The 26,710-nt window shown below is 46.8% G+C and overlaps 1 protein-coding gene across 1 annotated transcript in view; it reads right to left on the bottom strand.

Moving 5' to 3' along the window:
- The window catches only part of EXOC4 (exocyst complex component 4), a 367,177-nt gene that overhangs the window by 306,446 nt on the left and 34,021 nt on the right, over nucleotides 1-26,710 (bottom strand). Inside the window, exons 2-3 of the mRNA XM_087935338.1 lie at nucleotides 25,846-26,035; nucleotides 17,701-17,895 (exon numbers count right to left, since the gene is read on the bottom strand). Coding sequence (XP_087791464.1) covers nucleotides 17,701-17,895; nucleotides 25,846-26,035 — 385 coding nt within the window. The remainder of the gene's footprint in view (nucleotides 1-17,700; nucleotides 17,896-25,845; nucleotides 26,036-26,710) is intronic.

Here is a 26,710-nt window from a genome sequence, read left to right as displayed (position 1 = left end):
TGACTCTACAGCTAGAAAAAAAACCCAGAAATAATACGAGACCGGAACTCTTGTAGTTATTTTTAAAGGCTGTGTTTATTTCAGCCAGTGTTGAATTAATCTGATTTATCTATGTTCTCCGGAGAAGGAGCAGCAGGAGCCGACCAGCCACCTCTCTAATTATTTATGTGTGGGATGCTTAAATGTGATATATCATTCATTTCCCTGTAGTGGCTGCTCTGAAAGATTACGGAGTGTCTGTCTTGCTGTAACTCTGAACCCTTTTCCTCGTCCTTGACTGGATCATTTTATTTATTTAGTATTTATTTATGACATTCTTCCATCTTGGAACTGATGAGAATTCGATCCAGACCCGGAGAGCTTCAAGAAAGCGAATTGTTTGGTGTGTCCTTTCCAAATTTATTTTTTTTATTATCACTTAAATATATTGCAACTGTGTAAATGTACAGTTACCAATGTAGTACAGGTAGTCCTTGACTTGCAACCATTCATTTAGTGGCTGTCGTAAGTCGCAACGGCAGGGGGAAAAAGGGACAGCCACTTGTCTAAAATGGTAGGAAGTCTCCTGCTTGAGCGGGGGGTTGGACTAGAAGACCTCCAAGGTCCCTTCCAACTCTTAAGATTGATTTTGGAGTGTTCTGAGCATTCTAACCAGGCGGAAGTTTTAAAACAGAAGAGTGAAGGTCCACGTTTACGCACAACGGAATTGATTTAGCATACAATGCCACCTGCCGCATGTAAATTAGAAGGGTATGCGAGAGAAGTTTATAGAAGCAATTTTACTTATATTACTAGTCCTCGATTGACGACCATTCATTTAAAGACAGTGCAAAGTTCAAACGGTCTTGGAAACAGTGACTTGGGACCGCCCTCAAAGTTTGGATCAATCCCACCACCCCTGAAGTCACAGGATCGCGCTTCAAGGTCTTGGCAACCAGTTCGCCTTTGCAACGTCTGTGGTACGGTGTAGTCACATGGGCTGCAATTGGTTGAGCGACTACCCAATTCATTCCGGATCACCTCATCCCCCCCCCCCAGGACCACCTGATGCGTTTAATGACTGCAGCGATTTCTGAACGACCACAGTAAAAACGGTCGTAAAATCAGGGGACCGGGCACAGGGTGACACGCTGAAGAACTGTATTGCTTTGGTGACCCAAATCCCAATTCCAACGGTGGTGGTGAAGTCAAGGACGACTTGAAGTTGAGTAAAAAAAGAGCGAGGGAGAGAATGGCGACAAACGAGACATTGAAATATATGTACATTTGAAAAAAGAGCTGCGGGTACCTTTGCAAGCTTTTAAATAAAATATCTTCCTTACCCCAAAAAGTGAGTGAGACTTGGAAGAAGTCATGTATTCCCATCTTTAGGATGAAGTAACGAAATCACTGTCTGAATAATGATGCCGTTTTTCATGCTTAGCAGAATATGCGCAAAGCCAGACGGGCGTCAGAGGGGACCCTATTTTATCATCCGGATTAGTACTTCTCAATCTTGGCACCTTGTAAGATGTGTGGACTGTCAGGATTCTGGCAGCGGCCCTAGGCATGTCTCAGAGTTGCCGGGGACATCAACTCCCAGAGTTCCCAATGTAGCATGCCGGCTGGGGAATTTGTGAGGACCCAAAGGGGCGTGGCACAAAAGCAACCAAGTCCCAAAAGTAGGTAAAGTCCCTTTAATTCCTCCAACTTGGCCCCCAATGTCCAGTTATCAACAGCTGGAACAAGAACGGTTTTTAAAGGGAAGATATTCAATCCAAACCCAAAGTACATCTAAATTATAAATAAAAACCAACACAAACCACTAGCTGCAGCGATTAATGAGACAGGGCAGGATAAGGAATTGCAGAACTCAAAAGATAATGAAACACACACAGTTGGGAGGATGTCGGAACCCAGATAAGACTTGACAAAGATAACGCACGCTTCGTTTCCAGCAAGGTGCTGTGCGCAAACATCCTCTTTATCCTGTTTTCCCAGGTGCAGCTAATGAAGGGAATCAGGGCCTTTTTCTCCCCCGTAACCCACGTTACTCCCTTATCCGTTCCTGTGTGCCCTAGGATGAAGAGAGGGTGGCCCTGGGTCTTCCTCTGAATGCCCAGCCAGATTGTACCCTTCCCCAGTTTCCTCCATAGTCACCGAAGCCACACTTTCACTCCGTCAGCTGTTCAACCTCCCCTTTGGAATCAGATTCCAACAGGGGCATGACAGAATTCTAGGGGTTGAAGTCCATGCATCAAAGTTGCTAAGTTTGAGAAACATTAATCTAAATCAGGGGTGTGAAACTCAAGGCCTGGGGGCCAGATCTGGCCCGTTGGGGTACTTAGATCTGGCCCGCGGGCCACCCTGGAAACAGCGAAGGACTGGCCTGCAGTGCCTCTGCCAACAAAAACAGAGCTTGGGTGTCAGCTTTGGAAGCCATATTGAGACCAGACGCTTCCAGACTGCCATATTTTGAGCCTGGGAAAATGGGAAGGGGGGATTTCTTGGAGTATATGTGGTTAGACGTAGCAACATCCTTTTTTCTAAGTCAAGGTCATGTTGTTTCTGCATCTGGGTGAGGGGACGTCTCAAGTTGGGACGGATGGCAATTGGGGCATGTGATGCAATGATGGGGTGCAGGGGGTGGATTTGTAGTTTTTTACTTATTACAAGGAAACCCGGAACTTTCAGATTCGGGATTCATCAGATGTGCCAGTTTACCATCCAATTAAAACAGAACTTTTGGAGAAGATGTCTGTCTTGGAGTTATTGGTTGGAGTGGAGGTTTTCTGGAACGCTGACACTGGCAGAGGGCTGCATGCAGTTCTGTTTTCGCTGGCAGAGGGCTGCAGAAGGATGTCCCCAGCCCTGCCCGGTCACCAGAGGTGCCCCCGAGATGAGTGATACTGAGCTGGCCAAATCTATCCTGGCCATGCAGCGACCCCACCCCCCAGCTGAAATGCAACCCTGATGCAGCCCTCAATGAAATCGAGTTTGACACCCCTGATCTAAATAGATTGGTGTACATCATCTTCCCCACCCCCCACCCCCAGTTCTAATTCCAGTTCCAATCTGGTGATGAACACTATACAGAAGCCTGATGATGGCAGATGAGATTCTGCCGAAACGTTGCTACAACTTTAAAAGCACAACTACAATGACGTGGGAAAATACCTGAGCTAAGCTGAATACCATACATGTAAGTACCCACGAAAACTTAAGAAAATACACACACACACACACACACACACACACACACATATATATATATATATCACGTGATATATATATATATATATATATATGGCATTCGGCTTTGCTTGGGTGTTTTCCCACGTCATAATAGTTGTGCTTTTAAAGTTGTAGCGACGTTTCAGCAGAATCTCATCTGCCATCATCAGGCTTCAGGCTTCTGAAGTATCAGGCTTCTAAGTACCCGCAAAAACGTAAGAAAACACACACACACACACATACACATATATATATATTATCATCTATCTATCTATCTATCTATCACGTGATCTTGATTCTATCCCTCTGTTTATGCAGCCTTGGCTTTTTTCGCAGCTGCAACCCAGGAAGGTTTTGGACGAGTCTAACTCCTGAGCCATTGTTTCCACAAAGCCTTTCAATCCAATCATCTTTCTCTAAGCCCAAACACGCATCCTCTTTTGTTGCTAGATGTCTCGACAAACGAAATATTACTTTAAACAAGAACCTCGTGGTGCCACTTTGAGTTTCGGGGTTGGTAATGTAATGAGGGGTCTCTGAGGGAGCAGGTCTTGCAAATCCCCGCCAGCTGCTGGGATTAAGCTACTTTTGTGTTCACTTTTGTTCAGCCTAAAGAGGAGAGTGCTATTTTCTCTCTCTCCCTCTTTCTAGCCTTGTTCTGACATGCCGGATTAGGGAAAGGAGAAGAAAAGGAGGAAGGAGCTGTGATATCAGGAAAAATAATCCCTGCTGCCTTCGCTTTGGGATATATAAGGAATAGAAAGAGAAGAGAATCTTTGTGGCTCGGTGTTGAAGTGTGGGGTCCCTGGTGCTCTGTGGGCTTCGTGGTTTCCTTGCAGACGTTTCATGACCCAGATAGGTAACGTCATCAGTGCTAGGAGGAGGTGGAGTTTGCTCTCTGTTTATATACAAGTGGCTGCCTGCCAGTACCCGTTGACAGTATTCCTGGTGTTTTCTTGATTAGGATGTTGATTGACACTGTTGCTGTGTTCAACCTACACAGACAGAAGAAGCCACTTGTATATAAACAGAGCAAACCCCACTTCCCTCCTAGCACTGATGATGTTCCCTAGTTGGGTCATGAAACGTCTGCAAGGAAACAATCAAGCTCAGAGAGCACCAAGGATCCCACACTCTTTTTCCTCCTCCTCCTCCTCCTCCCAAATCACACTCCTTTCCAGCACTGATGGTGTTACTTAGTTGGATCATGAAATGTCTGCAAGAAAACCACCAAGCTCAGAGAACATGAAGGACCCTACAGTCCTCCTCCTCCTCCTCCCCACAAAGCCCTCTGGCTTCCCCACTGACTTTGCTTGGCATAAAAGTCGCAAAAGGGGACCCTGTGACCCTAGGACATTGCAATCGTCATAAATATGAACCATCCATCAAGCACCCGAAAGTAAATCATGTGCTCCAATGGACATAATTGTGAAAAATAGTCATAAGCCCCTTTTTTCAGTGCCGCTAACTTCGAATGGTCACTAAACGAACTGTCGTAGGTCAGGGACTACCTATACATGGTGCTCAGAAGCTCTTAATAGCAGGAACTGGGAGAGGGATCTTGGAGTCGTAGTGGACAACCAGCTAAATGGGAGCCAGCTGTGTGCAGCAGCAGCCAAAAACCCCAATGCAATCCTAAACTGCATTAACAGAGGGATGCAATCGAGATCAAGGGAGGTCCTAATACCACTCTATAAAGCCTTAGTAAGACCACACCTAGAGTACTGCATCCAGTTTTGGTCACCACACTATAAGAAAAGAAGTTGAGACTCTAGAAAAAGTGCAGAGAAGAGCAACCAAGATGATGAGGGGACTGGAGGCTAAAAACATAAAAACAGGAACTAAGACTGGCTAGTCTGGTGAAGAGAAGGACCAGGGGAGACATGATAGTGCTCTTCCAATATTTGGGGGGCTGCCACAAAGAGGAGGAAGGGGACAAGCTATTTTCCAAGGCACCTGAAGGCCAGACAAGGAATAATGGATGGAAACTGAACAAGGAGAGTTTTAACCTGGAAATAAGGAGAAATTTTCTGACAGTGAGAACAAACAACCCATGGAATAGAAGTTGCCTTCAGAAGTCGTGGGTACTCCATCACTGGAGGCTTTCAAGAAGAGACTGGACTGCCATTGGTCAGAAACGGTGTAAGGTCTCCTGCTTGGGCAGAGGGTTGGTCTAGACGACCTACAAGGTCCCTTCCAACTCCGTTAATCTCTAATCTGTAATCTTGCAATTTAGAGAGGAGGGGAAAACAGCCAAGAATCCCAATTAACACTAACTTCCTCACCTTTGTTACCACCCGTTCTTACTTAATAAAACTTTCATCCACCTAAAATGAACGGTTGTTATTAGTGGAGCTACCAAGTAAAGGATAATACTCAGAGGGACGGGTGCTTGTTGACGCGTTAACCAGTAGGAGGGGGAGAGGAAGGGAGTAGTTGGGGGGGAATCAAGCATGAAATCCACCCCCCCCCTGCAAAAGAAGCCAAAGGGAAGCACTAACCATTTAACGCCACCAAAGGATAATAGGATTCACCAGATTAAACAGGAAAAGATGAAGTTATTTATAAGTACATTAAAGGAAGCCAAGGCGGAATGGGGCGGCATTCTCCACCGATGCTCTTCTGCTCCCTGTCTCTACAATGAAATTAGCCGAACAAAATGCAAAACAGGATCAGAAGATTGGATTAGAGGCAATAATACTAATTTTAAAAAAAACAAAACAAAAACATGACTGGGTGCGACTAAGCTCTTCCGCGCGCGGCCTGCTCCAAAGCGCACCCTCACCGTTCCACCTTTGAACGGTCCGGCGCGTTCTTCGCTTCTTCTTTCCTGAAGGCCTCGGGAGCTGATAAGGAAGCTCTGGATCGATCCAGAGCTCTGTTACCCGGCTGCAGAGGCCTTCGGGAAAGCCTTGCCGGCTGCAAAAGGAGTTCTCGAATGCCTCTGACCGCGAAAAGGAGGCCGGGGGGGCAACACGTGCAAGAGAGGTTAATCAGGGGATGAAATCCGCCCCCCCAAAATAAGACCTGGTGCCTTTTTTGGTGGGGAAAAAAAAAATAAGACAGGGACTTATTTTCGGAAACACAAGGTATTATGATTTCTCAAAACTGTACCCAGACAACACACTGTTCCTGTGGATATTGAGTTTGTATGTTTATTAAAGAAAAAAATGGATAAATAAAATATATATTTTAAAAGGGTCCCCTTCTGTCCTTCTTCCACTGCTAAGGAAAGTAAGTCCTTTGGCTTCTAATTTGACCCCTGGGCCAGTAGACTGGACTGACTGTCTTCCTTTCCTGCCAATTTTACTGCTCTCAAGTAGGAAGAGGAAGGCTCCCCTTCAGCACGATGGCTTGGAAAAAAATATCAAAAGGCCAAATTATATTTGCTGAAGTCTCCCAAACCTTGACCTCTTCCTTTTTACGGGCAAATGTATAAAAGCCATCCTTTTGCCCAAGGCCCAGGTGACCTATCCCTCTTCTTCCCTTCGATCCGGGCTTCAGAACCGATACTAAATCTAGTCATCGGTGCTAATGGGTCATGTAACTCTTATTTATGAATAAGCCCCGTGTGACAAAGGTTGGATATTTATCAAGGCAAGCACATCAGACTAAAATAGGCAACCACAGTCGACGGCGGCGGCGACCCTGTTGGCTTTTCTCAAGACGAGACATTTTATAGCCTTTGATGGAAGAAAACGGAATCGTGTTCGGGGAAAAGGTTAGGCTTAGGGTCTTCGGTTTTAAATCAGCGTCACGCGCTTTTCCTCAATTCAGGTGACAAATGTATAGAAGGGCAAAGCCTGGATCGATTTTTGGGGGCGGCCGCACGACACGGGTGAAGGCAGCCGAATCATGTGCATCCAGAGCGGGCAGATAACGACTGAAGAAAAATAACGCTAAAAGGATTCCACTGTGAATTATTGTTTTTTTTTAAAAAAAAATAAAAATAAATTAATTCTAAATTTTTAGAAGCTCTCAACATTTTAATCTGTATACATTGTTTTAGGTTTTGATATTTTATTGTGTACAGCCCAGAGTCCCTCTTCCAAGCAGATGGGGGGGAATTTATCTCTCTCCACCCCTCTCTCACACCCTAGCTATATAATCTAGTACTGTGATGGTGAACCTATGGCACGCATGCCGGAAGGGGCACGCAGAGCCACCTCGGCCGTCACACAAGCCGTCACCCCAAATCAGGTCCACTGCGCATGGGTGCGTACCTTCTGCCAGCCGATTGTCGGGTATCTGCCGTGCATGCACAGAGGCGCAGGGCATGCGGGGGGGTCATGCACGCATGCATGGGGGCTCTCGTGCACATTGCATTATGGGTGCAGGCACGCATGTGCGTGTGATGAAAAGATTAGCCATCTATCTATCTATCTACTTACCTGCCTATCAGTATCTATCTATCTATCTATCTATCTATCTATCTATCTCTCTCTCTCTCTGAGTATCTCTTTATCTATCAGTATCTGTCTCTGCCTGTGTGCTGTCTGTCTGTCTGTCTATCTGTATCTATCGGTATCTAACCGTCTGTCTGTCTGTCTATTTATCAGTATCTGCCTGCCTGTATCTATCTATGGGTATCTATCTATCTATCTATCTATCTATCTATCTATCTATCTATCTATCTATCTATGGGTATCTATCTATCTATGTCTATCTGTATCTATCTATCTATCTATCTATCTATCTATGGGTATCTATCTATCTATCTATCTATCTACCTACCTACCTACCTACCTACCTACCTACCTACCTTCTTACCTATGGGTCTATCTATCTATCTATCTATCTATCTATCTATCTATCTATGGGTATCTATCTATGGGTATCTATCTATCTATCTATCTATCTATCTATCTATCTATCTATCTATCTATCTATGGGTATCTATCTATCTATGTCTATCTGTATCTATCTATCTATCTATCTATCTATCTATCTATCTATCTATCTATCTATCTATGGGTATCTATCTATCTATCTATCTACCTACCTACCTACCTACCTACCTTCTTACCTATGGGTCTATCTATCTATCTATCTATCTATCTATCTATCTATCTATGGGTATCTATCTATGGGTATCTATCTATCTATCTATCTCTATCTATCTCTATCTATCTATCTATCTATCTATCTATCTATCGGTATCTATCTACCTACCTACCTACCTACCTACCTACCTACCTACCTATGGGTATATCTATCTATCTATCTATCTATCTATCTATCTATCTATCTATCTATCTATCTATCTATCGGTATCTAGAATAGGAATAGAAGAGAAGAGTTGAAAAGGGACCTTGGAGGTCTTCTAGCCCAACCCCCTGCCTAGGCAGGAAACCCTGCCCCACTTCAAACAAATGGTCACCCAATATCTTTTTAAAAACCTCCAGTGTTGCTGAATCCACCACTTCTAGTGGCAAGCTGTTCCACAGATTAATTGTTCGGTCGGGAAATTTCTCCTTAGTTCTACGTTGCTTCTCTCCTTGATGAGTTTCTTTGCTTCTTGTCCTGCCCTCAGGTGCTTTGGAGAAGAGCTTGACTCCCTCTTCTTTGGGGCAGCCTCTGAGATATTGGAACGCTGCTATCATGTCACCCCTGGGCCTTCTTTTCACTAAACTAGACAGACCCAATTCCAGAAACCGTTCTTGATATATTTTAGTCTCCAGTCCCCTAATCCTCTTAGTTGCTCTTCTCTGCACTCTTTTCTAGAATCTCAACGTCTTTTTTTTACATCACGGTGACCAAAACTGGATGCAATATTCAAGCGTGGATCAAATATTTCTCACTTCGAATTGCAACAACCAAACGTTGCACAGAATTGATCAATGCAAGGTTTAAAAAATGTCCAATGCCTCCTTGCCATTTTGCTCCACAGATGCTGGGAATAATTAGATCATTAGATTAATTATTATTTTTGAATGATCTGTCTCAGCATAATCAAGTGTTTCCTGGCCCCCCCAAATGAACGCCAATTGGCAATAAACATTTTATATGGCTTGTATGTGTGCCATAGACAGCAGACAATAAAACCTGCTTATTGCTAGAAAATCTGCATTAAGATAGCGTCCTTGTTCGGTGTTTCTTCTTGTTTGAAATGGTGCGGTGTGCTTCTTGAAGTACAGTTCTCAAGCAGATTGCAGTGGGATCTCGTACAGAGTGAGGCATCTCGTATTAGTTTTTGAGACCCGAGGCTGGTTGCAGCTAACAGTATCAGTGCCTGCTTTTTTTCCACTTCATTCTTCTAAAAACTCTTTTAATGTATATTTGAGGAGACTTTGTGTAAAATCTCACGTGGCATTCCCATCTACAGTAACTCTCTGTAGCAATAATGCGATCGTTCAAAGGCACTGGGTACGTGTAAATATATATTTACAAACCACACATTGCTAGATAATTATTAGGATAACATGCAGAGATATGAAATGTACATGTGCTTCAGCTCACATAAAGCCAGATGGCTTGTGTGTGTGTGTGTGTGTGTGTGTAAAAGATATAAATCTTTTTATAAGATTTATAAAAAAAGATATATATCTTTTTACAGGTAGTCTTCAATTTACAACCACAATTGAGCCCAAAATTTACGTTGCTAAGTGAGAAATTTGTTAAGTGAGTTTTCCACCAGTGGTGGGATCCAACCTTTTTTACTACTGGTTCTGTGGGCATGGCTTGGTGGGTGTGGCTTGGTGGGTGTGGCTTGGTGGGCGTGGCAGGGGAAGGATATACTGCAAAATCCCCCTTCTCTCCCCACCCCACTAACCTGCTTTCCAGCTCCATTCTCCTGGGCAGGGCAACCAAAGGAGACCCAGCCGATCAGCTGGGACTCAATGGGAGGCAGAGAAGAGATGGGGTTGGCGGGACCAGTCAGAGGTGGGATTGGCCGGTTCTCTGAACTACTCAAAATGTCTGCTACCCGTTTTCCAGAACTGGTCAAAACCAGCTGAAGACCACTCCTGGTTTTGCCTCATTTTACGACTCTTCTTGCCATGAAGTGAATCACCGCAGTTGTTAAATGAGTAATCCGGTTGTTAAGGGAATCTGGTTTCTCCGTTGGCTTTGCTTGCAAAAGGCGATCACGTGACCCAGGGACACCGCAACCGTCGTAAGTCTGAGTCACCTGTCAAGCATCTGAATGTAAATCGCCTGAGCACGAGGACGCCACAATGGTCATCAACTGTGAAAAGGGCTGATAAGTCACTTTTTTCAGTGCCACTGTAGCTTCGAACAGTCACTACATGAAGTGCTGTAAGTCAAGGACTACCTGTAGTATAATCTCAGGCGGCTTTAAATTTGGATTCCGGCATGAACGGGGAGTTTGAGTGAATGTCCTCAATGGCCCTTCCAATAGTTTCACTTTTATTCATTATTTATTTATACACTTTTTAATATTTCTATAAATAACTCCAGGTGACAAGCATATCCAAATATTCCTTCCTCTTCCCATTTACCCCAAAACAACCCTGTGAGGTGGTTTGGGCTGAGAGAGAGGGACTGGCCCAAAGTCACCCAGTCGGCTTTCGTATCTAAGGCAGCACTAGAACTCACCGTCTCCTGGTGAACAGTCCGAAGTCACCCAGCCGGCTTTCATGTCTAAGGTGGGACTAGAACTCACCGTCTCCTGGTGATTGGCCCAAAGTCCCCCAGCTGACTTTTACGCCTAAGGCAGGACTAGGGCTTACCTGGTGACTGGTTCAAAAGTCACCTGGCTGGTTTTCATGCTTAAGGTGAGAGTAAAACTCGCCATTTCCCGATTGCTAGGCTAGCAAATTAAACACTAGACCCAGGGTCTTCAAACTTGGCAAGTTTGAGACTTGTGGACTTCAACTCCCAGAATTCCTGAGCTAACAAGACTGGGGGAAGAATTCTGGGAGTTGAGGTCCACAAGTCTTAAAGCTGTCAAGTTGGAAGACCCCTGCACTAGACCAAAGTGGAGAGAGAGAGAGAAGGGGAGAGAGAGGGAAGGAAGGAGAGAGAGGGAGAGGAAAAAGAGAGAGAAAGAGAAGGAGAGGGGGGCGGAGGGAGATGAAGGAAGGGGGAAAGAGACAGAGAGAGAGAGAACAGAGCTTAGAACAACTATTACCTTGTTTCCACCTAGCAGATCAGAACTGAAATTGTTAGCTACTACTCGCCTATACTCCTAGCTCTACATGATCCTCAATACAAAAAGCATCATTTTATCTTGTAAATTCCACAGACTGGGGCACATTTGTGTCTCCAGCAGATAAGGGCCATACAATAGCTTGGAAGCACAGAAATAGAAACCAAGCTCCTGTGCAATCAGAGAAACCGAATCTGTGTAGATGACCAGGCCGATCCCGAGGGAGGGATCAAACACGTCATAAGTCACGAGTCCCTTCGCACCCACAAGAGATCTGAGTCCAGCCACCTTGAACACCTTTCTTACCTCCCACTCATTTGGGGGAAATCAGGAGATTCGGGCAGTTCAAGTGAGTCTAAAGCTTTATTGCAAGCTTAAGCTCTGTACAAGAACCTGACCAACTAACAGTCAAGGGAAATGAGCGGGAGATAAGAAAGGCATTCAAGATCTCTTGTGGGATGCACCAGGACTCGTAACTTATGACACGTTTAACCCCTCCCTTGGTCATCGCCGACAATCCATCATCTTTTTTTCTTCCCAGGCGGTGAGTAACACAACTTATTGGTTAGCACAAAGCGCTACACTGGCCAGCAGGACATACCGTCGCCTTGCCCGTGAGTGGTGAATATGGCAGCTTTCCAAATCATTGTTACTGAATTGAGTCGGGGTGGGATTCTACCCATTCGTACCAGTTCAGGCAAACCAGATGTTAAAGTTACAGCTGGTTTGCCGAACCGGTATGTCAACCGACCGGCTGGCCCCGCCCCTCTCCTCCCGGGAGTCTCTATGTGGCCCATTTTCGATGGAGGTAAGTGCAGGGTCCCCGCGGAGGCTCTGGGAGGGGGATGAACGGGCCTTATGGAAGTCCGGAAACGGGCCAGGGGAGGCTGTTTTCACCCTCCCAGAAGCCTGAGGGAGGCCTTTGGACCCTGGGAGGGCAAAAATGGCCTCCCGCGGCCTCCGAAGACCCAGCGGAAACAAAAAAAGTTCCAGTAGGCCCCGCCCACCATGGCCACACCCACCCGGCAACCTGGCAGCGAAACGGATGCTAGGATTTTTGAATTCCCACCCCTGAATTTAGTCCCGAAACACCGACCACAGGACACCCTCCTGATAAGTTGGAAAGCTCCTTTCTGCAAATTTTAAGCGGGTCCCTGAGACCGCCATCTACAAACGCGCTCTTTTCTTCGTTTTCTTTACGAATAGCAGCCACTGCCAAGATGCCTTGGCTTCTTTGCTCTGGCTTCTGGGGGGCGTGGGGGTGGGGAAGGGTTTCCTCCTTACATTAATAAGTCTTCCCAGAATTAATCATTGTACATTAGAAGCAGCTGGAGTGTTTTGAGTGATAATGAAACCCTGTAACAAGCCATCTTCAGACGTCTTGGCCAAACAATGAGGGAATTAAAATTTCAATTTAAATGCAGAGGTTGGAAACACGCTTCAGTGGCAAAATTACTTCAATTAATGTGAGTGGAATACAAAGGAGAGACTGCAGAAATGCGATGCAGCTTCAGAAATTATGCCATTAACGTGTTTGCACGGAGGCACACAATGACTGCAAAGGTCTCGTTTCAACGGCACCTATCACAAAGCTACAGGCGACAATATTTATCAGTTCTCCCATTTCTCAAGAGACAGATCGCCCGCCTTGGTGGAATCATTTGGGGCCTTTTGATAAGCCAACAGCTGTTTGCCTCGAGGACAAAGAACAGGGAGATCCAGAAGAAGAAGAAGAAGAAGAAAAAGAAACGCATTATGAACCCCTGACAGTTTAATAATGATTTTATACAGACGAGACAATGAAAAACAATAAGAGTTACCCAAGAAGCAGGAACCCAATTATGGCTTCATTCTGACGTGAAGCCTGAGAGAGGCTTAAGAAGGTTGAAGTGAAAGAGCTGCCTTCTAGATCATCTACAAATGGGAGAATTTAAAAGGAAAGGAGAATGCAGAGCCACCCCCCCCCCCAAAAAAGGGACTCTTCTCTACGCAACGGGATTCACAATAGTTGGCAAGGTTTCGACAAAAGAGAATCTTTGTGGTTCGGGGTTGAAATGCGGGGTCCTTGGGGCTGTCAGAGCTTGGTGGTTTTCTTGCAGACGTTTCATGACCCATCTAGGGAGCGTCATCAGTCTAGAAGGGAGTGGGGTTGTTGGGGTGTGAGGAGGAGGAGGAGGAGGAGGAGGAGGAGGAGGAGGAGGAGGAGGAGGAGGAGGAGGAGGAAGAGGACTGTGGGGTCCTTGATACTCTCTGAGCTTGGCTGTTTTCTTCCAGGCATTTCATGACCCAGCTAGGTAACATTATCAATGCTAGAAGGGAGTGGGGTTTGCAGAGTGGAAGAGAAGGGAGGAGGAGGAGGGGGAGGAGGAGGGGGAGGAGGAGAAGGGAGGAGAGGAGAAGGGAAAGAAGAAGAAGGAATGGAAGGGGAGGAGGAGGAATAGAAGAAGAAATATAAGGCCCTTGCTGCTGAGCTTGGTGTTTTCTTGAAGACATTCCATGATCAAAGTACAGAACATCATCAGTCTTGAAGGGTGTGTGGTTTGTTGACGGGAGGAGGAGGAATATTAACAGCACTGAGACCTATATTCCACTTCACAGTCCCTTTACAGCCCTCTCTAAGCAGTTTTACAGAGTCAGCCTCTTGCCCCTGGTCCTCATTTTACCCACCTCGGAAGGGCAGAAGGCTGAGTCAACCTGGAGGCAGTCAGAGTCGAACTGCTGGCGGTGGGCAGAGTTTGTCTGCAATCCTGCAGTCTCACCACTGTGCCACCCGGGCTCATGGAATGTGGGATTCTTACTGCTCTCTGAGCTTGGCTGTTTTCTTGCAGACATTTCACGACCCAACTTGGGAACATCATCAGTCTACTGAGGAGTGGGGTTTATTGGGGGGGGGGCAGGAGGAACAGGAGAAGGACGACTGTGGGGTCCTTGATGTTCTCTGAGCTTGGTAGTTTTCTTCCAGGCGTTTCACGACCCAACTAGTTAACATTATCAATGCTAGAAGGGAGTGGGGTTTGCAGAGTGGAAGAGAAGGGAGGAGGAGGAGGGGAGGGAGGAGGAGGAGGAGGAGGAGGAGGAGGAGGAGGAGGAGGAGGAGGGAGGGAGGGAGAGGAGAAAGAGAAAGAAGAAGAAGGAATGGAGGGAGAGGAGGAGGAGGAATAGAAGAAATATAGGGCCCTTGGTGACTCTCTGAGCTTGGTGGTTTTCTTGAAGACGTTTCATGACCCAACTAGAGAACGTCATCAGTGCTCCGAGGGAGTGGGGTTTGCAGAGTAGAGGAGGAGGAGGAGAAGAATGGAGGAGAAAGAAGAGGGAGGAGGAGAATGGGAGGAGAAAGAAGAGAGAGGAGGAGGAGGAGAACTATGAACCCTTGGTGCTCTTTGAGCTTGGCTGTTTTCTTGCAGACATTTCATGACTCAAGTAGGTAACATCATTAGTGCTGAAAGAGAATGAGGAGGAGGAGGAAGAGGAGGAGGAGGAGGAGGAGGAGGAGGAGGAGGAGGAGGAGGAGGAGGAGGAGGAGGAGGACTATCGGATCCTTGCTGCTCTCTGAGCTGGGTTCTTTTCTTGCAGAGATTTGTTCAGAAAGAAGAACAGGGCTAGAAAAATTATGACCCTTGAACTATCTGGCTGTTTTAAAAATGAAGATATTCCCCCAAAGTAGATTAGAGCCATAGACAGGGTGGTTGGCAAAGGGGCTGGCTGAGAATTGTCGACGTAAGTATGCCGTACATTTCGATCCGCCTTGACGGGCGGATTAATGATTTCATCCACCTTCCGGGATGTACAAGAGATGAGGGGCGCAAAGGGTGACCCGCGTGTAATTACACGGCCACACCAACGATGTGACTTCTGGCCGACGTCGTGTTCTGGCCACGGCCGTGTGCGATGCATGTGTGGCCGTTTTTAATGTCACCTTAGCGGGTAACAAGAGGTCGACCTGGGGACTGCATTTCCACAAACCAGAGCATTTTCCAATTTATTTATTACAATGAAAGCAAGAAGCAAATCTCAAGGCTTTCGTGGTTTGCCTTTCAGCTAGGAAGGGAGCCAGAACCCAGTATGTCTACGGAGATTCTCCATCATCCAGGCCATGGTTGCCCCAACAGTGCCTTTTTCTCTCTCTCTCTCTCTCTCTCTCAAAAGTCAGCTGGGTTTTCTGGGGGTTCCTTTTCCCTTTGAAAATGTTTAATTTCTTGGGATGATAAAGCAAAGCATTTTTAAAGGGGGTAAAAAACACCAAGAAAGTCCGGTTATCTTTTGAAAACAACAAAAAAAAGCCTTTTTGGGGCCAGGACATTAATGTAGGGGAACTCCGTGAAGAGTCACAAATCTTGTTTCCCACAACATACTTACCTGTGCCAGAGTGAGGAAAAGGAGAGTCTTCACCGTACCAATGAGATTCTTGGTCAGGCATTAATCTTGGGCGTTAAATCTCTGCTTATCTGGGTGTTGATTTCTGGTGAGGAGGTTCCACTAACACTTGTCAGCGCAAGCCACTTGCATATAAACAGAGAACAAACCCCATAATTCTCTAGCACTGATGATGTTACCTAGTTGGGTCATGAAGCATCTGCACGAAAGCCACCAAGCTCAGAGAGCACCAAGGACCCTGCAGTTGTCTCCTCCTCCTCCTCCACTACACAAACTCCATTCACTCACTTCAAGTAATGATGATGTCCCCTAGTTGGATTATGAAACATCTGCACGAAAGCCACCAAGCCCAGAGAGCACCAAGGACCCCACAGTCTCCTCCTCTTCTCCTTCTCCTTCTTCTCCACAAACCCTCCTCCTTTCTAACATTGATGGTGTTACCTAGTTGGGTCATTAAATGTCTGCAAGGAAACCACAAAGCTCAGAGAGCATCAAAGATCCCACAGTCCTCCTCCTCCTCTTCCTCTTCCACTACACAAACTCCACTCATTCCTTTCTAGCACTGATGATGTTCCCTAGTTGGGCCATAAAATATCTGCTAGGAAACCACCAAGAACCCCTCAGTCTCCATCTCAGTCTCCTCCTCCTCCTCCTCCTCCTCCTTCTCCACAAACCCCTCTCCCTTCTAACACTGACCATGTTCCCTAGTTGGGTCAGGAAATATCTGCCAGGAAACCACCATGCTCAGAGAGCACCAAGGACCTCTCATATAGAAAGACATACAGGCAATATTTAAAGGCCCAGAACTTCAAGACACAGGTAGAAAACTGCGGGAGAGCTAAGACAAGGCAGATGCATCCGTCGTAAGGGCTGCTCCAAAATGAAAATTAAGAAAGAAATAAAACACGATACAGAGAAAGCTATTTAAAAAGGAAGCTTTCCGAGCGATTAAAAAAAAAGAGAGAAAGAGAGAGAGAGAAAAGACAGAGAACGCAGACAAGACAGCTGAAGGGTTCCTGGGGGTGAGGAAATGAGGTGTTGGAGAGAAAAGGAACGGACACAAAACGTGGAAACAACCGACAAGATAGGAGAGGACAGCAATCAGAGGGTAAAGACAGCAGGTCAAAGTCATTGGCGCTTTGAAAGCATCCAGAGAGGTTAATAGAGTGAAGATTTTTTTAAAAAAAGAAAGAATGAGTGAATGAGTGAGTGGCAGAAGAGCTCCAAAGAGACAGGCGGAGGGAACGATGCAGTCGGCGAGACAACGGCAGAGGTAATTGCTCCGGTCCTGATAGGGCAGGGATGTTAAATCTCAATTTCATTGAGGACCGCATTAGAGCTCGGGCAGGGGGGGCGTGGCCAACTGGATGGGTGTGGCCAGCTTGATGCCCCTCCCCAAACTGCTGGCATATTTCCTCTTCGCATTGGGTAGAGCGGGCCAAAGCCAGGCTGGCCTGATCTTTCCTCCTCGCGTTGGATAGCCCTGCAAGCCAGATCTGACCTCCATCGTGGGCTGGATCCGGCCCATGAGCCTTGAGTTTGACACCCTCCCTTCTAGTGAAGAAGGCGACTGTTAACTCATAAACCATTCCTAGGCCTGTTTTAGTAGTTGCCATAAAAAGGGGGTGGGGGGGTGGGGGAAGGAAATCTGGAAGTGCAGTACAGCAAAGCGAAGTGCATTCCAACTCTTTATCTTTAAAGGATTGTAGCTAAACTACTGGAGCTTTTGCCTGTGAATATATTTAATTGGAGAACGTGATTGATGACACCCAGCCTGTGAAGAGGCTCAGTTGGAGAATCTGATTTATGACACACCTAGGAGAAAGCGGGGGGAAACAGGGTCACAGGGGACTGGGAATTACGTATGCCAGAGTTGGCTTCATGCTGGCAGGTTGCTCCTAATAAATCTTTTGAGTTTTGTTTTTTTTTGAAGTTGGGCTCGAGAATCATGATTTAACTAGGGCGACGGCTGGAATCCTGACGGCGACAGCTGCCTCGCTTACCAGCATATCCGTGGCGATCAGGTAGTGCTTGCTGCCCGTGTACTGCTGCAGCTTCTGCGGCACCTGCTTGATGGTCTCGATCTCGTCCAGCAGGTTCAGGACATGCTTGTGCTCGATCCCTTCGATCCACAGCTTGCGCAGCTCATCCCGCTTGCAGTGCAGAAGCATTTTGCAGGAAACCAGGTTCTCCTTCACCTGCAAAGGAGGGGGGAAAGAGCAAGAGGGGAAACCCAGGTGACTCCGAGGGTCCCCTTGCCCGGAAGCGACCAACTCGCTTCAAATCAAAGGGTGGGTACTCCTCGACTTACAACCTCTCCCGTTTGGTGACTGTTACAATGGCACTGAGAGTGACCTACGGCCGTTTTTTTTTTCACACTAACGACTGTTGCAGCGTCCCCAGGGTCAGTGAGCAAAATTCAGCTGCTTGGCAACCGACTCACATTTATGAAGATTTCAGGGTCCCGGGGGGTCTTGTAATCCCCTTTTGTGACCTTCTGATAAGCAAAGGTAATGGGGGAAGCCAGATTCACTGAACAACTGGGTTACTTATTTAACAGCCTCAGTTATTCACTTAACAACAATGATGTCAACTCATAAAATATTTCTATGGTCTTTTTAGAATAGCCAACAGAAAGGGAGGGGGAAGAAATGGGCAGCTTAGGATCTCCAATGATAATGATAAATTATATAAATTACATAAATTGTTCCAACTCCTATACTCAAAACGACACTATAGAGCCTTGCACACCAGAACAACTACACACAAGGACAGTTTTTCCCAAATGCCATCCCTCTGCTAAATAAATAATCCCCTCAACACTGTCCAACTATTTACAAAGTCTGCACTACTATTACTATAAATCTTCCCATCACTCCTTATCACCCATCCCCTCCCACTTGTGACTGTAGGACTGCAACTTTGTCGCTTGTATCCTTACGTCTTATATTGACTGTTTCCTAGTATGATTTGGTTGCTTATTGTACCCTGTGACTATCACTAAGTGTCGTACCTTATGATTCTTGACTCTTGACGAATGTCTCTTTTCTTTTATGTACACCGAGAGCATTTGCACCAAGACAAATTACTTGTGTCCAATCACACTCGGCCAATAAAGAATCCTAAACTAACTATTCTAACTAAATAAAATGATAAAGGGGAAAAAAAACTGAGCCACCAGCCAGGTGAGTCCGCTGTGTAGGACAACCTTGCTAAAGAAAAGGAGCACAACTCTTACCAATCCATTTAACACCAGCGAGGTCAGGGGTCCATACCAGAAAGAATGAGTTCTGTTTAAGAGGCTAAAAGCCAAGAAGTGGGACCCCACCTGTAAAGTCACTTCAAATCTATCCTGTTAATTTCAGCCAGACTGCATCACACACTGCTAATGTCATTTAAAAATAATGCAATGCACAAGCTGGTAATGGCTTTTCTCACTGTTGTTTTGTCTCGAATACAAATTGCCTAGTTTCCTCCACTCCTACTTTTTAATGCAGCGGAACACCAGACAGGTAACACCTCCCTGGTGAGGTTGTTATCACTGGCAAAACATAAAAAGCTTGAAACACAAATCCAGAGATGTCTAATATTCAAAAACATGTGTTTTTTTTTTCCCAGAGATAAAAAAAACAACCCCTCTTGAATATTTCCACATTGCTGCCGTGAGTGCTCGCAAATGCACGGAAAGGTAGCAAAAACTCTTGAGACTTTCTTGACTTGTGACAAGATCCGAAATGATTACACAGCCACCATAGTTCCTGAGCCCAGAAAGATAATGCTATATCCCATAAGACATCCCCAACAGCTTCTGAGATGGGAGGGGAATTTAGAAAGCATTTTATTATGGATTTACTGCAGCAAGGCGCTGTGAGGTGGGGTGATGGGTGGCGTATAAATTTGATGAATAAATAAAATCATAGAGAGAATCTATTTGGGGGTGAGGCAGAGCAAAACACCCTTCTGAAAACAGCGGCTTGGGGCCAGCAGAAAGCTGCCACCCCATCGTTAAGTCAAGACAAATCAATGAAACGGGACACAGGTGACATCCAAATATCCGGGGGCTTCTGGCATCTTAAAAAGAAAGTGCGCTGGAAGAAAAACAAGATTATGCTCATATTCTTGCATCGTAGACAACGTACAGCCGCACGATTGTGGTGCCAATTTCACAGTTACAATAACATCCTGGAGAAATCATACCAGCCGTGGCATCGGCTTTTGGGTAAGTCCCAGATAAAATAGACTTTGCGAGCAACTCCCGATTTTCTGGGTCTCTTTGGATTTCCACCCCCTGCTATAATACTGCATTTCTCAATCTCGGCAACTTTAAGAGGCGTGTTGTTCGACTCCCAGAATCCTGGGAGTTGAAGAACGCAGAACTTAAAGCTGGTAAGGTTAAGAAACAACGCTATAGCACTTTCCTTAATTGATAAAGACCTGTGGTGGCGCAATGGTTAGAATGCAATACTGTAGGCAAACTCCACCCACTACCAAGAGTTTGAATCTCACCAGGCTGAAGGTGGACTCAGCCTTCCATCCTTCCAAGGTAAGTAAAATGAGGGTCCATATTGTTGCAAGGGGGGGCAAGAGGCTGACTCTGTAAACCGCTTAGAGAGGGCTGCAAAGCACTGTGAAGTGGTATATAAGTCTAAGTGCTATTGCTAAGTGGGAGGGAGGAGAGGAAGGGAGGGGAAGGGGAAGGGGAAAGGAAAGGAAAGGAAAGGAAAGGAAAGGGAAAGGGAAAGGAAAGGAAAGGAAAGGAAAGGAAAGGAAAGGAAAGGAAAAGGGCAAGGAAAAGGAAAACGAAAGAAAGGAAAGGAAAGGAAAGGAAAGGAAAAGGAAAGGAAAAGGAAAGGAAAGGAAAAGGAAAAAAGGAAAGGAAAAGGAAAAGAAAGGAAAGGAAAGGAAAAGGAAAAGAAAGGAAAGGAAAAGGAAAGGAAAAGGAAAGGAAAAGGAAAGGAAAGGAAAAGGAAAGGAAAGGAAAAGAAAAGAAAGGAAAGGAAAAGGAAAGGAAAAGAAAAGGAAAAGGGAAAAGGAAAAGGAAAAGGAAAAGGAAAAGGAAAAGGAAAAGGAAAGGAAAAGGAAAAGGAAAGGAAAGGAAAGGAAAAGGAAAAGGAAAGGAAAAGGAAAGGAAAAGGAAAGGAAAAGGAAAAGGAAAGGAAAGGAAAGGAAAGGAAAGGAAAGGAAAAGGAAAGGAAAGGAAAGGAAAAGGAAAGGAAAAGGAAAAGGAAAGGAAAAGGAAAGGAAAAGGAAAAGGAAAGGAAAAGGAAAAGGAAAGGAAAAGGAAAAGGAAAGGAAAGGAAAGGAAAGGAAAAAGGAAAAGGAAAAGGAAAGGAAAGGAAAGAAAAAGGAAAGGAAAGGAAGAGCCCTGATGGCACAGTGGTGAATCTGCAGTATTGCAGGCTAACTCTGCTGACTTCCAGGAGTTCGATCCTGATTGACTCAAGGCTGACTCAGCCTTCCATCCTTCCGAGGTGGGTAAAAAGAGGACCCGGATGGTTGGGGGAAAGAGGCTGACTCTGTAGACAGCTTAGAAAGGGCTGCAAAGCGCTGTGAAGTGGTATATAAATCTAAGTGGGGAGGAAGGAAGGAAGGAAGGAAGGAAGGAAGGAAGGAAGGAAGGGTCCTGGTGGTGCAGTGTTGAGTCTACAGTATTGCAGGCTAACTCTGCCATCTTCCAAGAGTTTGATCCTGACCAGCTCAAGGTTGACTCAGCCTTCCATCCTTCCGAGGTGGGTAAAATGAGGGCCCAGATGGTTGGGGGAAAGAGGCTGACTCTGAAGCCACTTAGAGAGGGCTTTGAAGCACCGTGAAGCGGTATATAGATCTAAGTGCTATTACTAACAGCTGTATCACCCTCTGAGCACTGGAAACGCCATTCCCAGGATCCAAACCCTAGCTATCCCACAAACTGCAGCCCAAAATTCCTGCGTGCAATTTACACACAGTTCTCCACCTACAGCAGTTCGTTTAGTGACCGTTCAAAGTTAGAACAGCACCGAAACAAGTGACTTAGGACCATTTTTCACAGTTAACGACTGCTGCAGCATCCCCGTGGTCACGTGATTAAAATTCAGGCGCTTGACAACTGATCCGTATTGATGACAATTGCAGTGTCGTAAATGTGCGTGATCCCCTTTTCTGGCCAACCAAGACAATGGGGAAGCCCGGTTCACTTAACAACCCTGTTACTCACTTAACGACTGCAGGGGATTTGCTTAGCAACGATGGCAAGAAAAGTCATAAAAGGGAGCCCAAACTCACCGAACAGCTATCTCACTTAGCAACAGAAATCAATTGTGGCCATAAGTCGAGGACTACCCGTATTAAGGAAACACCGCCTATGGAAGAATGGAGGTAGTTTTGCAGTGCAAGCCTTCAAGTCATAGTTCTCCCCCAAAAAATCTCAGCATTGATAAACGTCCTTTAGACCAAATTCAACCCCTGCTCGACACTGAAATCCAAAGGAAACTTCTGAGAAATGCAGGTGGGCGCATCCCACCGAGGGAAACGCAAGGAATCCCAGTCTGCTTCAGTCAACTGGTCCCACTGCGGGGCTGCTCGGATTGTTAGTGGGGGACTTTTTGCCATCTGGAAAGACCCTCTCTTATCAATCGAGCTCTAATCCAGATATTAGGGCTAATAAACCAACCGCAGAAATGATGAGCCTCAGCTAAACCGGCTGGTTCCCTGGGTAGGAGAAAACCACGCGCTAAATTAACGGCAATCTGACGTATGCCAAGATTTGGTCACCTCTGCTGACAGGTGACCTTTCTTGTTCTCCTTTTTCTTTTCCCCGATTCTCGAATTTAAAAAAGGAGAGAGAGAGAGAGAGATTATACCGCAGACAGAGCCCTGGCTTTCAATCTCGACCGTTACAGTCTTTCACACGGCTGTCATTCAAGCGCACTCACACATATATGCGGTATTAGCCTCTCATTCTCTCTCTCTCTCTCTCTCTTTTTTTCTTTCTCTCTCTCTCTCTCTCCAGGCTGATGGGAGGATTAATAATGCAAGGACAAACTGATAACCCTCCCTGACCTTTGGTGGATGATTCTCAAAAAAATTACTTAGGTGGAAAAAAAAACAAACCAGCAGGCATCGGAGCCACGTTTTAGACCACCCCTCCCGTTTCCAATTTTGGCCTCAAGGACACAGGCAGAGACCCCCGAATTTAACACACACAATGGAAAGAAGAAGAAGAAGAAATAAAACTTAGCAGAGTTTCCAAAGAGCAAAAGAGAGGAAGCGGCCGTGGAGGAGTGACGGTTTAACGGAGCAACGTTTGAGGGAAAGGTGGAAGAAAAGAGGAAGAGAAAAAGGAGAGGGGGGAGGATGGGGAGGAGAACGGAGGGGAGAGGATAGGGAAGGTAGGAAGGGGGAAGGGAATGGAGAGGGGAGGAGAATGGAGGGGAAGGGAAGGGGTTGGAGAGGAAGGAGGAGAGGGAGAGGGGAATAGAGGGAGGGGAAGGGACTGGAGAGGAGGAAAGGAGGGGAGAGAGAGGGGAAGAGAGGAGGAGGGGAGGAGAATGCAAGGAGGGGGAGGAGGGACTGGAGAAGAGGAAGAGGAGAACAGAGGCGGGAAGGGAAGGGACTGGAGACGAGGAAAGGAGGGAGAGAGGAGAGGGAAGGGGAGGGGAGAGGGAGGGGGAGAATGCAAGTGAGGGGGAGGGACTGGAGAGGAGGGAAGAGAATGCAGGGGAGGGGAGGAGAGGAGAGAGGAGGAGAATGCAGGGGAGGGGACAGAGGAGAGGGGAGGGGAGGGGAGAGAGGAGGGGAGAGGAGAATGCAAGGGAGGGGAGGGACTGGAGAAGAGGAAGAAGAGAACAGAGGGGGGAAGGGAAGGGACTGGAGATGAGGAAAGGAGGGAGAGAGGAGAGGGAAGAGGAGGGGAGAGAATGCAAGCGAGGGGAAGGGACTGGAGAGGAGGGAGGGGAGGAGAACGCAGGGGAGGGGAGGAGAGAAGAGAGAAGGAGAACGCAGGGGAGGAGAGGGAGGGGAGAGAAGAGGGAAGGAGGGAAGAGAGAAGGGAGAGAATGCAAGTGAGGGGAAGGGACTGGAGAGGAGGGAGGGGAGGAGAACGCAGGGGAGGGAGGAGAGAAGAGAGAAGGAGAACGCAGGGGAGGAGAGGGAGGGGAGAGAAGAGGGAAGGAGGGAAGAGAGAAGGGAGAGAATGCAAGCGAGGGGAAGGGACTGGAGAGGAGGGAGGGGAGGAGAACGCAGGGGAGGGAGGAGAGAAGAGAGAAGGAGAACGCAGGGAGGAGAGGGAGGGAGAGAAGAGGGAAGGAGGGAAGAGAGAAGGGGAGAGAATGCAAGCGAGGGAAGGGACTGGAGAGGAGGGAGGAGAGGAGAACGCAGGGGAGGGGAGGAGAGAAGAGAGAAGGAGAACGCAGGGGAGGAGAGGGAGGGGAGAGAAGAGGGAAGGAGGGAAGAGAGAAGGGGAGAGAATGCAAGCGAGGGGAAGGGACTGGAGAGGAGGGAGGGGAGGAGAACGCAGGGGAGGAGGGAGGGGAGGGGAGAGAAGAGAAGAGAGAATACCTGTCACTTCCCAAGCGGTTAAGGAAAATACCCTCGATACACGAGGACTGAATCTAATCGGTCAGAGTAAATACCAAAAGGTCCTTCATCCTCAGTGGAGATTTCAAGGTAGCGCCTCAAGGTCACTCGGCCTCTACATTCTGACCTCTGCAGAGCTTCATTGTACTGAGTTAGCTTGGACTACAGTTTATTTCAAATTCTGTGTAATTGATCTCTGCCTCCTCCACACACAGAGCTGAGCCTTGTACACCAATCCTCGAAGTGAACGGCTCTCCTTAGAAGGGACTAGGCTGCCCTCACGCCCTTTTGGGAGACCCTACGGATTTGAAAAGTTCACCAGGGTTAGGAGGAAGGGTCGCAAGAGAAATGGCCCTTCTTTGCAAGGAAGAAAGGAAGGAAAGGGAAGGAAGGAAGGAAGGAAGGAAGGAAGGAAGGAAGGAAGGAAGGAAGGAAGGAGGAAGAAAAGGGAAGGAAGAAAGGAAGGAAAGGGAAGGAAGGAAGGAAGGAAGGAAGGAAGGAAGGAAGGGCCATGGTGATGTAGTGGTGAGACTGCAGTATTGCAGGCTAACTCTGCCAACTGTCAGAGGTTTGATCCTGACCAGCTCAAAGTTGACTCAGCCTTCTGTCCTTCTGAGATCGGTAAAATGAGGACCCAGATGGGAAGGAAAGGGAGGGAGGGAGGGAGGGGAGGGAGGAAGGAAGGAAGGAAGGAAGGAAGGAAGGAAGGAAGAAGAAAAGGGAAGGAGGAAGGAAGAAAGGAAGGAAAGGAAGGAAGGAAGGAAGGAAGGAAGGAAGGAAGGAAGGAGGAAGAAAAGGGAAGGAAGAAAGGAAGGAAAGGGAAGGAAGGAAGGAAGGAAGGAAGGAAGGAAGGAAAGGCCATGGTGATGTAGTGGTGAGACTGCAGTATTGCAGGCTAACTCTGCCAACTGTCAGAGGTTTGATCCTGACCAGCTCAAAGTTGACTCAGCCTTCCGTCCTTCTGAGATGGGTAAAATGAGGACCCAGATGGGAAGGAAAGGGAGGAGGGAGGGAGGAAGGGAGGGACAGAGGGAAAAAGGAAGGAGAGAAGGAGAGAGGGAGGAAGGGAAGGGAAGGAGGGAAGGAAGGAAGGAATGGAGGGAGAGGTTAGAAAGTAGTAGAATATTCTAAAGTGAAAAACAATGATTACAAAATGTGCTACTCTGACGGTGCGTAGAGTATATACATTTTTGTCCTCATTGCTCCAACTGCAGCCGGAAGGAATGCATCTGATCTGTGAGGACAGATTCCAGGTGAGCTAGAGCCTCAATTAGCTTTTAAGAAATTAATTTGCCCACCAGCCCAGGGAAGGACATTACCATATCCGTGTCACGCATATTTACATCCAAGCACACGGAACATGGATTTCACCCCAGGTATGTTGTTTGGCACCTATCCCTGAACTTTGCGGGGGGAAAAAAAGAAGAAGAGGAAGGAAGAATTCCATTCGTATTGCGTTAATTAAATGTTTTCCTAGCCTGCTTCGCACGGGGGTGCTTTTTACAGTCAAAGGCACAGGAAGGAAATCACTCTGGGCTTGCACTGTACGTGAAGTCAATCCTGCGCCGGGAAAACCTTCCGCCTTTGAATTTCACCTGCTTGATTTTGTTGCGAGAAGTGGTGATGCGTTCAGTGATGCTCTGGTAGGTGCCGATGGCAGTCATCAGTTCGTTGTAGTGCTGAACGATCAACTCGTCCAAGTTACGGTCGCATTTTTCGTACGCCTCCTCCAGGCGGGCCTTCTCGTGTTCTCTGTCCTCGACATCGTCACTGGTGGACAGTGTCCTGAAAAGGAGGAGAGGAAAGAGCACAGGATTGATTGATTGATTGACGGATTTGATTTGGTTTATTAAATTGCGACGCCGCCCATCTCCTCTACAAGGTGGTTCTGGTCCGCTTCACCACAAAGGTAACTAACAGATAACAGATATTCAGAGTTGGAAGGGACCTTGTAGCTCATCTAGTCCAGGGGTCGCCAACCTTTTGGACCTCAGGGACGACCAAACTCTTAATTTTTAATCCCATGGACCCGAGACCCTGCGAAAATCCCCCAAAAAGTCTGCAGGAAAATTCCCCACTCTATTTTCCTACCGATCGATCGTTCTTTATTTGGGATGGCAGGATACCATCTCTCTGTGCTCAGGGGGAGAGAGATAGAGAGAGAGAGGGAGAGACTTTTGACTTCATGCAAGGAAAGCAGCAGAAGCCACAGAAGTCTTTCTTTCTCTCCCCCAAATTCTGCCAGAAACGAGTCTTTGCCAGCACAGCCTCTTGGAGCAGGAGGCCTTGCAGGGTCCCAAAGACTCATTTCTGGCGGAGTTTGAGGGAGAGAAAGAAAGACTTTTGCTGCTTTCCTTGCCTGCAGCCAAAAGCAGAAAAAGAAAGAAGCGGAAAGAAGCAGCCTGGTGGCCAGGCAAGGCATGTGGGGTGAGTGGGGCAAGTTCCCCCCTCCACCCTTTC

The sequence above is a fragment of the Pseudonaja textilis genome, chromosome 5 (genome assembly GCF_049901715.1).
Source record: "Pseudonaja textilis isolate UNSWEBS1 chromosome 5, rPseTex1.2, whole genome shotgun sequence".
Lineage (NCBI taxonomy): Eukaryota > Metazoa > Chordata > Lepidosauria > Squamata > Elapidae > Pseudonaja > Pseudonaja textilis.
The sequence above is the reverse complement of the archived record's forward strand: the minus strand, read 5'-3'. Positions and strand labels throughout refer to the sequence as shown.